General features: G+C 38.3%; 1 protein-coding gene across 1 annotated transcript in view; it reads left to right on the forward strand.

Moving 5' to 3' along the window:
* Positions 1 to 13,845, forward strand: part of LOC139732927 (probable serine/threonine-protein kinase pats1) — a gene marked incomplete at its 3' end in the record, with an annotated part of 67,623 nt that overhangs the window by 41,102 nt on the left and 12,676 nt on the right. Inside the window, exons 4-6 of the mRNA XM_071643765.1 lie at positions 3,375 to 3,488; positions 4,678 to 4,812; positions 5,777 to 6,046. Coding sequence (XP_071499866.1) covers positions 3,375 to 3,488; positions 4,678 to 4,812; positions 5,777 to 6,046 — 519 coding nt within the window. The remainder of the gene's footprint in view (positions 1 to 3,374; positions 3,489 to 4,677; positions 4,813 to 5,776; positions 6,047 to 13,845) is intronic.

Raw genomic sequence — 13,845 nt, forward strand, 5'->3', positions numbered from 1 at the left:
GGTTAGTTCTAAATCTATGTTTTCAGCTTAGTTCTAATTGCAGTATTTCGCGTGTGACGGCTAACAGTATGGATATCAAAGGTATGTGTTTTAATGGAAGCACAGCAAGTAAATTCACTTTTTCGTAAAATGAAAGGCCATTTTTTCGTATCTGTCTTAAGAATATTTAGGAAGTTACATTTTAGAATAGATACACGTCATATAGTCCCATATATTCAATGATATGGTGTTACTGTCAAAGTTAATACATGGCGCCATTATCCCTAGATATTCATATTACTCTTTTTTGGAAATTTTTCAGGTTTGCCACCTAAAATATGCATTCAACATTGGTGAGATATAATCGCTAAGCATTTGCCTTGTTCGTTTTAGTTGTTCCTGAAATGATTTCTTTAATACCACATTTCAGATTGTATAATGTCTCTGTGAGTATTCTACTGTCTTCTCCTTCAGAAGTTAAGCAAATTTTCAAGACAAAAAAAAAGAAGAAGAGTGTATTGTAGCCATTTTGAAAGTAGCTGAAATAGCCATTGAGAACACAGCTTATGATGGCTCAATGTCTAAAATTCTTTGTATGTAATTGTCAACTTGCGCAAAAATGTTTATTATTGTCCTCTTCCGGCATTAGGACATCTTCATAAAAGAAAAAGAAATATTGCATTTATGGCGACCTTTTGTGACCGTGCATCACAAAGCGAACAAAAAGTCGCACACACTGATTTTGTGCAAGGACTGAAAATAGGTGAAATGGGTCAACCGAGCCAATCTTGACTTTTTCATATTTTCTGAAAGAGCAAGTCTTCTTCTACATTATGCTAAAGTTTGGGATCATAAAACGGGCAGGAAAGTGTGTTTTTTAGCAGTTTATCTCGAACATTTTTGGGCGGAATAGTGTGATTAAGTGTGTCTTTAGAGTCCCCTTTTCATTTCTTAAAAACCTTGTACACGCTCTTCACTTTCAACTCCCATAACTTTTGAAAGGATGATGCTGATTTGAAAGTTGGCATTAATTATGGACAGAATATGTTAATAAGGCATGTTCAATTTTAGTTTAATCTGATAATCCCTTCATTGTTGTTACTCCAGTGGTTTACATCCTGTTTTTTGTCCCATTCATCATTCAGCCAGCATGGCTTGGTAAAGATTAAGCGCTTGAATAGACACTGTACTTCAGAGCCTCTTTTCTCAGTCCATTTGATTTGAGTTATACATCATTTTAAAGCTTAAAGTCCGCTCTTTCAGAACATGCTTTCAACTAAAATTTTATGTATGGCGACTTTCTGTTTGTTTTGTGATGCAGGGTCACATTTTGAAAAAAAAATGGCTGCCATGACCGTTAGGGGGCGCAATTTGCGATGGCCCAATATCTAAATTTATTTTAAATGTTATATCCACTCGTTTGCAAAATCTTATTGATTTTCCCTTCTGAAATTTGTAAAATTTTACGAAAACTAGCATTTATGGCGGCCATTTAAAAAAATGGCTGCCATGGCCGTTGAGGGCGTAATTTGTGATGGCCCAATATCTAAATTCATTTTGAATGTTATTTCCCACTCGTTTGCAAAATCGTATTGATTTTTCTTTCTGAATTTGTAAAATTTTACGAAAACTGGCATTTATGGTGGCCATTTTGAAAAAAATGGCTGCTATGGCTGTTGAGGGCGCTATTTACGATGGCCCAATATCTGAATTTATTTTGAATGTTATTTCCCACTCGTTTGCAAAGTCTTACTGATTTTCCCTTCTGTAATTTTTGAGTTTTTGCAAAAAATGGCATTTATGGCGGCCATTTTAAAAAATGGCTGCCATGGCCGTTGAGGGCGCAATTTGTGATGGCCCAATATCTCAATTTATTTTGAATGTTATTTCCAACTCGTTTGCAAAATCTTATTGATTTTTCCTTTCTGAAATTTGTGAATTTTTACGAAAAATGGCATTTATGGCGGCCATTTTGAAAAATGGCTGCCATGGCCGTTGAGGGCGCTATTTACGATGGCCCAATATCTGAATTTGTGTGTGAAATTTGGTGCTTTTATCATAAAATGCACAATTCCTCTAATTTTTCAAGCTATGCCGCTCCACTACAATGAAATTCATGTAATAAATATAATTACAGCGTTGAAAATATACAGGACATTCATATACTGCTCTTCCACCTTTTCCCTTTGAAGTTCCATTGAAAAGAAAATAAAGAAAAACAAGATAATGAATACAGTATTCTTGAGACATGTGAAAGGGGAATTCACAGAGAGAAAAATAGCCAAAAAATAAAACAAAGAAGAAAAAAAAAAGAAATCAAGGGATAAAGCTCGTGGAGAAAAGTGACGCGTCCGTCGATTTTTTACCAAATGTTCCGAATGACCTGAAACATTTTGGTATTTATTGGAGCATGTTAAGATGTCAACGCGCACGTACGCGTACGTAAACCATCTACAGATGAATAAAAAAAAAGAACCTGAATGGCAAGAGATTAACCAAAACGTTATGACATGGAAATTTCATTGAGAATTTTCATTCCATTGATGAAATAAGATTAAGAATGGAATTTGAGATAATGACGTCATACTGACGACACGGTGGACTGATCACACTTATTCATTAGATCTGTCGTCCTTACGACATGATACATAGATGACTTAAGTTTCAAGTTGCCATTTCGGATTGACTTGAAGCTTGGTAAAGTCCTTTCCTGACGGGATCCTCCGCTAGTTACATAAAAAAGACGATCGTTTTTAATCAAACCACATCTCAATGTAAGGGGATCATTAATTGTTCGCTAAAGTTCTGTCTTCAATTTTGCATTGCTTTCGTTAAATCATAACCTACATAGAAATCAAAGGTGATGCGAGTATCTATTGTCAAACATGTTTATTTCGAGATTTATCTAAAGTACTATTTAATCATAATTTCATGTTTTCTTCTTAGCCATTTCATTTCTTTTACTATTATTTCGTGCTTTATTTGTTTGTTTTCCCTCCAATCCATGTACAATTAATCCTTTGTTTTATTGTGTTATCATCTTTATTTTTTCTAATTATGCTTTTGTTAAACTTGGGTTTCTGCTTTGTTGTACCCTTTTTTACGAATACAGGAACTTTTTTTTTATTATACATGTCCTTGGCCTTTGAGAGAAATTAAATGACGAAATAGATAGATTGAAAAAAGTAAACATGGGCTGTCGTTTACATGCAAAAAAATGTCGCCATAAAACAAAGCAACTATGTGATGACTGGTTAGCTTGTCCCTTGGTCATCAATGGAAAAAGTAGTGAAATCTTCATCTTGCTGACCATCTTCATGGCCATTCCTTTTTCTGCACGGAAGAGGTGATCCCCTTAATCGTCATTTTATTTTTCACTATTCTTGAGTTAATAGGTGGATTCCATCTTCACGGAGATTCGGAATGCAATAAAAAAGAGGCCGTTTGAGAATCATGTGAGAACTAAGATCTACGCTGTAGAAAACAGTCTCGGTGATATTGATGAGGAGGTACGTTTCAATTCAGCATTGTCAGACTATTTCGCTTTCTCGTGGTTCGGTGAATTATGATAAATAACTGATTAGTTCTGGCAATGAAGTCTTTGTATAAAAGAATATCAGACTGTGTTATCATCGAGCGGCTGTAAGGGGAGAGTTCCGTGAAAACAAAAGTGAGCTTTTCTTTTAATTTTTGATAATGACATATCCATAGGCTGAAACTCGTCACAGTATATTCCTTGAACGGTATGTTCCACGAGTTCGATGAAGGGGATGATGTACGTATAGTATTGGTAAAGATGAGGATTTGGTTTGTAACTTTTTGCGAGATACAAAGAAACCGCTTATGAAATATACTGCAGTGCATGCCATTCTGAGATGAATTCAAAGTAGTTTATAAAAATCGGTTTTGAAATGGCTGAAACATTTAAAAAAAAATGTAAAAACAAAGCTATTGTAATAAAAGATGGGTCCCACCTTATTTAAAGATCACTCCTTTTTTCATATCTCGGCAATTTCAAAACTAATTTTCATCTAATAAACGTTGAATTCCTCATAGAATTACATGTTCTGTAATATTTCTTAAGAGTTTTCTTATGATTATTACCAGAAAATGTTAGAAACCTGAAGTTAGGTCTCAATTAAAAGTGTATGGTCCCCATAGATCATTTGCTTGGTTTGATGGTTGCCATCACGCAGTCATAACGAATGTTGTATTTCCTACAACATTTGAACGAGTATAGCATGGTGCAACGGACAAACTGATACTGCTACCAAATTGGTTTATGATCGTCGAATTGAATATACCGTATTTGGAACAACGGAAGAAATGTCTCACTTCGGAAGAAAAAAACATTTCTTAAAAACACAATCCATTTAATGAAAGTTTCATTATTCTAGGTCAAGCATGAAACCGGGAAAGATTTTTTTTTTTGGTGACACTTGCAAACCGCTCTTTTAGTGTTTAGGTGCGTTTGACGAAAATTCAATGATCTTTGTCAAAGAAACAATAAGTCGATCTTTATTTGCCCACTTTTTAGGTAGAAAAATAACACTTGTACAAACTCGACATTTTCTCGAAACAGCTGGACAACTTGTGGTGGTTGCTAGTAGTACTTGGAATAATTAGCAAATGTATTCTACTACTGTGGTTCTCATGCAGACATAATTAGTTTTATGCTTCCCCCCCCCCCCCCCCAAGATCGTTGCCCTCCGCAAAGACATTGAAATCGAGGTAAAGAAGCAGTCCTACATGGGCGAGGAAATACCGATTAAATATCTCCAATTCGAAGATGCTGTGGTGAAAGACAAAGAAGACTTCAAAGAATTCAAGAAGGTATGCTCATAAGTCATTAAGCATCAGCAGCTCTTGGTTATGTATAATCCCTTGGCCATTATCATGTAATGTTTGTAGTTTCGAACCGTCCATAATCCTGTATGGTTTATTACCACTATAATCCCGCAATAACTGTAACTTGCACTTTTTACAAAGTACAGTATCCGTAATTTACCCCACTTGATCCATTATCTCATGAAGCAGACTCTAAGCATTACTGATGTATACACTGAACTCAAGGCAACCGGAACTTCTCAGTCTTTCTAAATGATGAAAAAGGTAGAGTGTCATGCTAAAAAAAGAGACTTTGACAGTGAATTTATGGTGTATTCAAGTACTCTGTCCTCACATTGCCGTGCTTCTCGAATTGAATGGGACAAAATAGGATGTACAACTTCACAGCCACCACAATGACTGGATTATCAGAGTAAGTTGAAATTCTGCACATTCTATTAACACATTCTTTTAATTATTTTTTTAAAGAAGAACTGCAAAATTTACAGTAGCCGATCCATGTCGTGATGCGAACTCAAGAACTAGGTAGAAGAAGGAATTTCTCTCTCAGAAATAGAAATTCAAAAGGAATACTAAACATTGACTATAGCTTGACCCGATGCACCTATCTTGTGCCCCCACATGCGACTTTTTTTTTCTTTTTGTTTTGTGATGCATTTACAACAAAGGTCCGTTTTCTCCATAGAACACGAAACCAATTATTAGCTCCTAACTGACTTGTGTTGGGTATAAAATATAATGCTCTTCGAGTTATCAAAATGGCAAAAAACATGAAATATATGAAAAAAAAAATAACGCTTATGCAAACACAAAGTTTACTGCTTCCCCTTGGTACTGTCAAAGAGAGCTAGAGACCAATGTAAATTGTCATGCACTATCCCCTTTCCCCTCCCCCATTTGATTATTTTTAGTAATATGACAATAGAAGTCTCCATCCTATCTTCTAAAGGTTGCAGAGATGGTTGAGATGGGCAGTGACGAGGAGATCGTCACCATGCTCCATTTCTACCACGACCTCGGCTTTATTGTCTACTTCGGAGAGGAGCAGGAGCAGGAGAAGGAGGAGGAGGAAATGGAGGAAGAGATGGCGAGGGAAACGGACAAGGTGAAGCTGAAGGACAAGGAAGCGAGTAACCTAGGAGACTACGTAATCCTTAATCCACAGGGGCTAATCGACGTCTTCAAAAAAGTCATCACTGTGTTGGAGCCCTTAGAGAGAGTAAGTCCTTCCGGTGAAAGGTCAAAGATCAAAACGAACGCAACATTGCACTGCAATGTGGATAACCCAGAAGAGCAAACTCTACCGCGCGCATGCCCGCAGTAGAATTTGACCTATCGTCAGTAATGACCAGAATTTCAGATTCGTTTACTGAGATAAATCTTGACCTTTTGATGCAAATGGCGAATCCCTTTTTCAGGTGCTTTTCCCATTTTAACGGCTGTATTAGTCACCTTGGATTCTGTGTTTACCAATTGAATAGCAAGTATTTTTATTATTTATTCGTGTTATTATGACAGGCTAGCCCTTTAAGCTAGAAAAAAAAAAACACAAAACACACCCACACACAAACTAATTTACTAAGGAACCCTGTATAAAAACAACATGCAATACTAACAAAGTTAAGTGCAAAGATTAAAAAAAAACACGGTACATATTACTAAGAAACTGAATATAGAAATTCAGATGAAACAAAAATAGTTTTCAGGCGAAACTTAATTCACTGAACGGTCCGTCTCCCTGGCCACAGGTCGTGTGCGGAGAATCGAACGCCCCATCTCAATCGGGTTAGGGGGGGGGGGGGGGGGGGAAGTGGCACACACACACACAGTACACGGCAGCCACGATCGGACATTGATTATTTTGAAATTACAGTTGCACTACATTATTATACATTGTACAAGTGTACCCCGGCCTCTGGCCCTTGGCTGACGTTTCAAATTACATTCAGGTATTCTTCTAGCGGCAGGTATAGGGGTGATAACACACTTACTATCGGTGTATTTTAAGGCGAAATTATCTAGTTTTATTCCATGATTGATTGCAAAATTCGATGAAACTATCAGATATGTCGCCTGTATGCACAACGTAGATTCGTTCACTGCATGTTTGCATGCATGCTCATGCACTGCACCCTGTTGCGACACGGATTGTCGCCCCCGTCACGGATTGTCGTCTAGCGACAATCCGTGACGCTTGTGCAGTTCCCAGTTTTTGACCTCGAAGGCGACAATCCATGATGGCAAAAAATTTGTTGCGACACGGATTGTCGCCCCGTCAAGGTTTGTCGCCCCGGGCTCGGGGTGGTTCCTCCGGTGTTAAGCTTTGGTGGGATGGGTATGACTGGTAAGTTATGCGCATGATAATATTATGTGATGTGTATGATTTGTAGGTGCGTACAATAAGTGACTTGTGTATGGGTTTCCGTATTGTTGTGCGTGTGTGTGTGTGTGTGTGTGTGTGTGTGTGTGTGTTTGGAGTATAATAATACAATAATGTAGAAACTGTGCATGTGTGGTGGTTGTATAGTGGTAGTGGTTTGTTTGTCTTTGTGTATTAGTGTGCCTGTATGCTTACGTGTGTATGTGGTATATAGTGGCGTATGTGTATATCACATATGGAAAACTTGCGCGCATTTGCTCCGGAGCGAGAGCACCGGTGCTTATAACACGTGAAAAGACGCGTCATATCCCCCTCCTTTGGGACAAAAATAGCTCTGCACAAAAAACATGGCTATGAATTCAAAACCCTCGCACTCCAAATGAAACTAGAATGTACCCTCTTTCTACTCTGTGTATTTCCCCAAAAATAGGTTTGGGAAAATTAGGGCACTTTTCCCCTGAAATTCTGCTTCAAATCACCAAATCTTGAGTTTGTCTATGGCGGCGTACCCAAAATAAGCCATAATTTTCGGAAATGCCCATATAAATCACAGGCTGTACCACGGAAGCTTAGTGGAATTTTTTACCCTCGCACTTCAAAATGAAGTAGAATGTTTGGGCTCTTCAGTGATGTATAACTTGTTTTGATTGGTCAGAGAGAAATTAGGGCACTTTTCTTGTCAAATCAAAGAATGTTTTACAAAACTGCTTGTGACTTTGCTAAAGCGTGCGAGCTTTTGTGCTATCCATTGTACACAATTCCCCTAATGCTTACGGACAACGGACGAGTGTGCGTAAATAAACAATTGTGTTTGTGCTGTGAAACGAAGGCGGGAGAGTTCAAGTTATTCACAATTTTCGCTGGATATCATGCTTTTTGAATCGTCTTTCGTCCACATTATAACAGATTAGTCTTTATTAATATTCTGACAATCCTGCAGAGTGTATTACTACTTCTTTCAGAGCTAAATATTGCCAAATTCAAGGATCATCATGCGTATTTTGCTCTGCAGAGATGACTTGAGGTTGCAACAAGCCGTGCTTGAACAGACCATGGTTCAGTCCCATTAAATCAACAGGGGTTAGTGAACCATTATGCAGAGACTCCAACCCCAATCACCTTCTGATCTGGAGATTCTCCCGCCCGAAACCCCTAGCAAACGGGAGACTCTAAGTTGATGTGTGCGAAGCGCAAAGTTCTATAGTGTTGTAGATGTTCTCTGGTGCTATTTAAGGCCTATTTTTTCAACATACGATAGCAATAAGTAAGAAATCCTTTCCACCGGGAGACACAGAGCCAGGGCGGGAGAAATCAAATCTCAAGCGGGAGAACGGGAGATTTTGCAAAAATGGGCTGTCGGCGGGAGACCTCCCGACGAAAACGGGAGAGTTGGAGTCTCTGCATTATGTAGATACTGTACGCGTTGGTGTGTGTGCTCGTGAATGATCAACTTGTGTGGTGAAATGGAAATGCCGTTGTAGGAAATCTAGATTCCCGGTACTAAAAATACTAATATCATTTCATTATTAGCTGTCAGATAAAAAAAAAAAATGGCTTCCATGTTCATGCATGCATTTCTTCTAAGGCGTATTCTGTCCCTCCAGTAAGCACACGCACGGTTCTCCCGATTCCCGTACAATGGACGAGTCCGCTCCTTCCCATATTATGCTCGAGTGCACTCGGCTGTTGGCTCTCGGCGACCACGTGCACTCTAGTCTGTCAACCCTAAATGCGCGAAATCGTGCGAAAGTTTTCCATATGAGGGTATGTGATGGTGCGTGTTTGTGGGCGCAGTTTTGTGCCTGCATGAGTATCTGAGGGGTTTGGTGTTCGTGGGCTACGTAGGCCCTACGTATGTGTGTTGTGTGTGAGCGTTCGTGTGTCTACGTAAAGGCCCCAGTCACGTAATGCTCTGCGTCCGGCGTTACGTCCAAATAAGTCTTTTTTTTTCTGCGGACACCCGGGGATCTCTTGCTTTCACCAGAGCATTTTTATAAAACATACGGGAAAAAATATGCGGGCGATACGGAGAGATACGACCAAATGCGGATACCTGCGTCCACTTGCGGATATTCGTACGAATTGGCACGTAATTTTGTTCTTTCAACTTGCATAACTTGAATGAATGAACTTATGTATCTTAATTGATGACGTTTATGTTCTTTTTTTTTTCTTACGCGAACTCCCTCTTTCCCTTTCTCTCCCACCCTCATTTATGCCTCTATAATCCCTATCAATGCCTCTGTCTTTCTTCCCTTCCTCACTTCCTGTCGAGTCCATATCCTGGCTAAATATGATGCTTTTATGATTTAAATGTTGGTGTTTTTTTTTTGTAATTTTGTAATCATTTTATCTATATTGTGTATGTGTTATACTTTTTGTAACATCGCTCTATTCGGTCTCTGACTGCAATGCGATTGTAATAAAACAATTATTGAATTGATTTGAATAAACTTCCGAATAGTTCGGAACACTTGCGGAGAGTTGCGACTATTTACGGAGAGTTGCGGATATTTTCGGATCGTGATGACGATCCCTGCCAAGTCAATGTATTATGACAGCAAATGTATCACATAATAGACTGTCTTACATTGTACACTGGGGAAAACTGAAATTGAATTTACGTACGATTTGTGAAAAGTTTTCGCATTTCTTTTATTTGCTTTACAGTAATGAAAGATATATGAAATTTTGAACGTGAAGTTTGAATCTTATTTGAGCAGCTCAAATATGGATAAACATCATAAATGTAATGACTACATAACATTATTATACCACAAATAGAATACTATCTAGATCGATAAGATAAACAGAGTAAGAAAATATTACTTACAGTCATGGAATAGAGAAACTGTGGTTACGCTGTCATTGTGCAGCGATATTCAGGACTTTCTGGGTTATGTTAGGGAGCTTGTTATAATAAAGCAAAGCCTATTACATTTCCAGAAAAAAAAATCATTAGGACATTCGGACACCCCTCCCACACCCAAATACAATATTAACAAAAAATGTAATATCCATGGAGCGTAAAAGTGGGTACGACTAGAGGGAAATACTAAATTCGTTCTCATTTTATATCGTTTATCGCTGTCCCACACCTTCCCGGCCAGAAAAGTGAAAAAATGCTGTCACCTCATCCCCAACCCAAAAATTTCGTTCCAAGTTTCGAAAAATATACATTCAAATAGTACAAGGAAAAAATGTTCAGCACCAATGGTCAAGCGATGTCATGCGTATATGGGTGCCACCTAAAATGACCATATGTGGGAGAAATTTAGTAACTTGACTTTGCAGTTCTGCCACTCTACCGCTTCGAGTGTGTTGTAGCATTCCTTCAGGTAAATGCGCTGCAGCTTGGCAGCACGAGTTGTGTGGCTTCCCACGCGTCTCTGTGCTCCCATGCGAGTGGAAAACAGAAAACTACGTAATCGTGTACAGCATCCGTAACTCTCCGGAAATATCCGTAAGCGGACGAAAGTGTTGTGATACGTTAACTTGAGGTTGATTTCGAATACTTACGGTGGACGTAAACGAACGCAAACGGAAGGGAGGTAAAATGTTTTGCGGATGGTCTGCGTTCAAGCTATGGAGAGTTACGTTCAGTTACGGGTAGTTACGTTTGGTTACGGTTACCATACGTAAGTCTGCGTCCTTGGAGTCCCTCTGCGAAATTTGAACATTTCAAAATTTCGCAGGCTTGCCGCCTTCATTTTACGTTGCTGTACAGACGAGTTACGGACAGTTACGTCTACATACGTCCCTGCGGATGCCTGCGTCCACGCTGCGTCCCCCTGCGTCCACTCATCCTCATCTATCCGCGACGTACGTAACCCATCGTAAAGCACTGCGTGACTGTTGCATTAGCACGCAGGAGATAATAGGAACGAAACATTCAAGCGACACAATTCCCACAACACGCGCAGCGCTCCATCACACACACACACACACACACACACACACACACACAAACAAACGGACACTAAATTATCATGTGCACGCGCACATACACACTTCCTTGAAACCTCACCATGACTTTTTACATGGCATGTTTGCATGGATGTAGCCATGTAAGTTATGTGTTAGTATTTCAATGACTATGTCCAGAACGATATTACCCAGCAAAATGTGCTTTGAGGGCGGGCGACAATCCGTGCCGCCAGCCCTCGTCACGGATTGTCGCCAGACGACAATCCGTGACGGGGGCGACAATCCGTGTCGCAACACACCCACAGCGATTCACACTCGTACTCCAGCTTCACATGCATGCAGGCGAGCTGTTTCTTTTCACTTTACTTGCTATTCTGCAAGTGACGTATACCCAACCACGAAGACACTTCAACAACAACTGTAGTTTAATTGCACACCATAGTGTTACTGCAACAAGAATGTATAATAGCAACCGGTGAATAAAGGAGAGGAATTTTTCATTCCTTCTTGAATGATGATAATGACACGTATTTGTGACTTGTGGGCTAGTATTCCATAAGGTTGGACTATAATACTGGACATATTTTTTTTTTTTTATATTTTGGATCAAAAATGTGTCACCCATTAATTGGTTAAAAGAGCTTCACGTGATTATAGGTATTTTGAACTATTTTAGAGTGTTGGTGTGTTTTGACACTCCATGAGGTACTATTTGCAAAATGACGTCACTTTTATGACGACATTTTGCAAATAGTATACTATTTGCAAAATGATGTCACAATCACCCTTCTTTTCAATCAAGTGTACCCGTCCGCGTCCGGTGTAGTAGGCGATTATGTCCCCCCTGGAGAAACACTCCGGAGGACCAAATCTCCGTGTCAGGTTTCAGGATTTAATGTCTGAGGATGTGGTATCCTAATTTCAACCGGCGATATGGTCCTAGGTCTTTTCAACACTGACGGAAATAGTGTCCCTACTCTCACACACAGTAACTCTGCCAGCAGCGATAGCGCCAGTGGCCGATGTGTACTGCGACAGTACAGGACACTGGGTCGAAATTTAATCATTTTAAATCTACATTTCAAGTGGTGTCTGTTTGGTACCATGACCGTATCTATTAATAGTTGAGTGGAAGTTCTGATGTGATTTGGATAACAAAATTACACTTCATATCCGAATATTAGTGTTTGATTCCAGACCGTGTCACGGTCCTTGAATTCTCTGTCTGTACGTGTTTTAAAACACAACACCTTTATACTGAGTGGTCCGGCTATCCCCTGGTGATCTGTTGTAATTGCGTACTAGTAATTATTGTAAGTGTGACCAAGATGGGTCTAATTGTACCAAATTTTGTATTGTATATTGAAACCCCACACACATTTGCACTTTGTACACACACCTGCACAGTAGTATGCACTTGCAAAATGCACATTAGCACCTATGCAGTTGTTGTCTCTCAAATCTTCGGTAATTTACATTTCTGTATTACAGAATGGCGTCACATGTGAATACCCCCGATATTCCTGCTGACGTTATGCCTATGCGCGACAGTAAATATTACACACCCCTTGAATTCAATGATATTGTATCGTATAGTTCAGAAAATATTTCACTTCTTCATATAAACTCTAGGAGTTTAAATAAAAATTTTGAATATTTGGAAAATCTTTTGCACTCTTTAAACAATTTTGAATTTTCTGTTATTGGAATCAGTGAAACTTGGTTACATCAAAACTCCCCAGATATCTTTAATTTACCCAATCATAAATTAGTTAGGGCTGATCGTCAAGGAAAAAGGGGTGGCGGTGTTGCGTTTAATATTGCGCAAAATTTACCGTTCAAAATCCGTTCTGAAATCACGTTAAGATATGCAGAAACGTTATTTATTGAAATTGAGAACCCAATCTCTAAAAATGTTATTATAGGTTTAATTTATCGACCTCCTGATCTGAATTGTGAATTATTTTGTGATGAATTGGATTTATATCTCCATCAGATAGGTAATGTTTTTATTTTTGGTGATTTCAACATTAACTTTTCCCCCACATCCGATAACAATAATTCCCTTAATTTTATGCATTTAATGTATTCATATGGTTTTATGTCGATTATCAATAAACCCACCAGGATAAATCCACACTCATCAACTCAGATTGATAATATATTTTCGAATGTGTATAATAATACAATTATGGGGGGTATATTATGTTCTGAAGTTTCTGATCATTTACCAATATTTTCAATTTGTGAATGTAATGTGGGTCGTAATAAATTACATGATAAAATATGGTATTATAAAGAGTCAAAACGTAATGTGGAATTATTGAAACAGAATTTATTTTTAGAGGAATGGACAGATATTTATAGTATTAACAATGTTAATTTGGCATATCAATGTTTTAATGATAAATTATTATATCATTATGAAAATAATATTCCTTTATGCAGAACAAAAAGTAACCGAAATAAACCAAAAAATCCTTGGATTACAAAAGGTATTTTGAAATCCATAAACACTCGTAATTTTTTGAATAAGTTACATATTTGTAACCCAACTGAATTTAATTTGAATATGTATAAAGTTTATCGAAATAAATTGACAAAATTGATTCGTTTATCCCGCAGATTATATTTTTCTGATAGAATGAAAAAGGTTTCTTCGAATATTAATGCACCATGGAAAATTATTAAAGAGGTCCTAGGTAAGAAGC

The sequence above is a fragment of the Diadema antillarum genome, unplaced genomic scaffold (genome assembly GCF_040938485.1).
Source record: "Diadema antillarum isolate AM-2024a unplaced genomic scaffold, OU_Dant_1.0 seq00000455_RagTag, whole genome shotgun sequence".
Lineage (NCBI taxonomy): Eukaryota > Metazoa > Echinodermata > Echinoidea > Diadematoida > Diadematidae > Diadema > Diadema antillarum.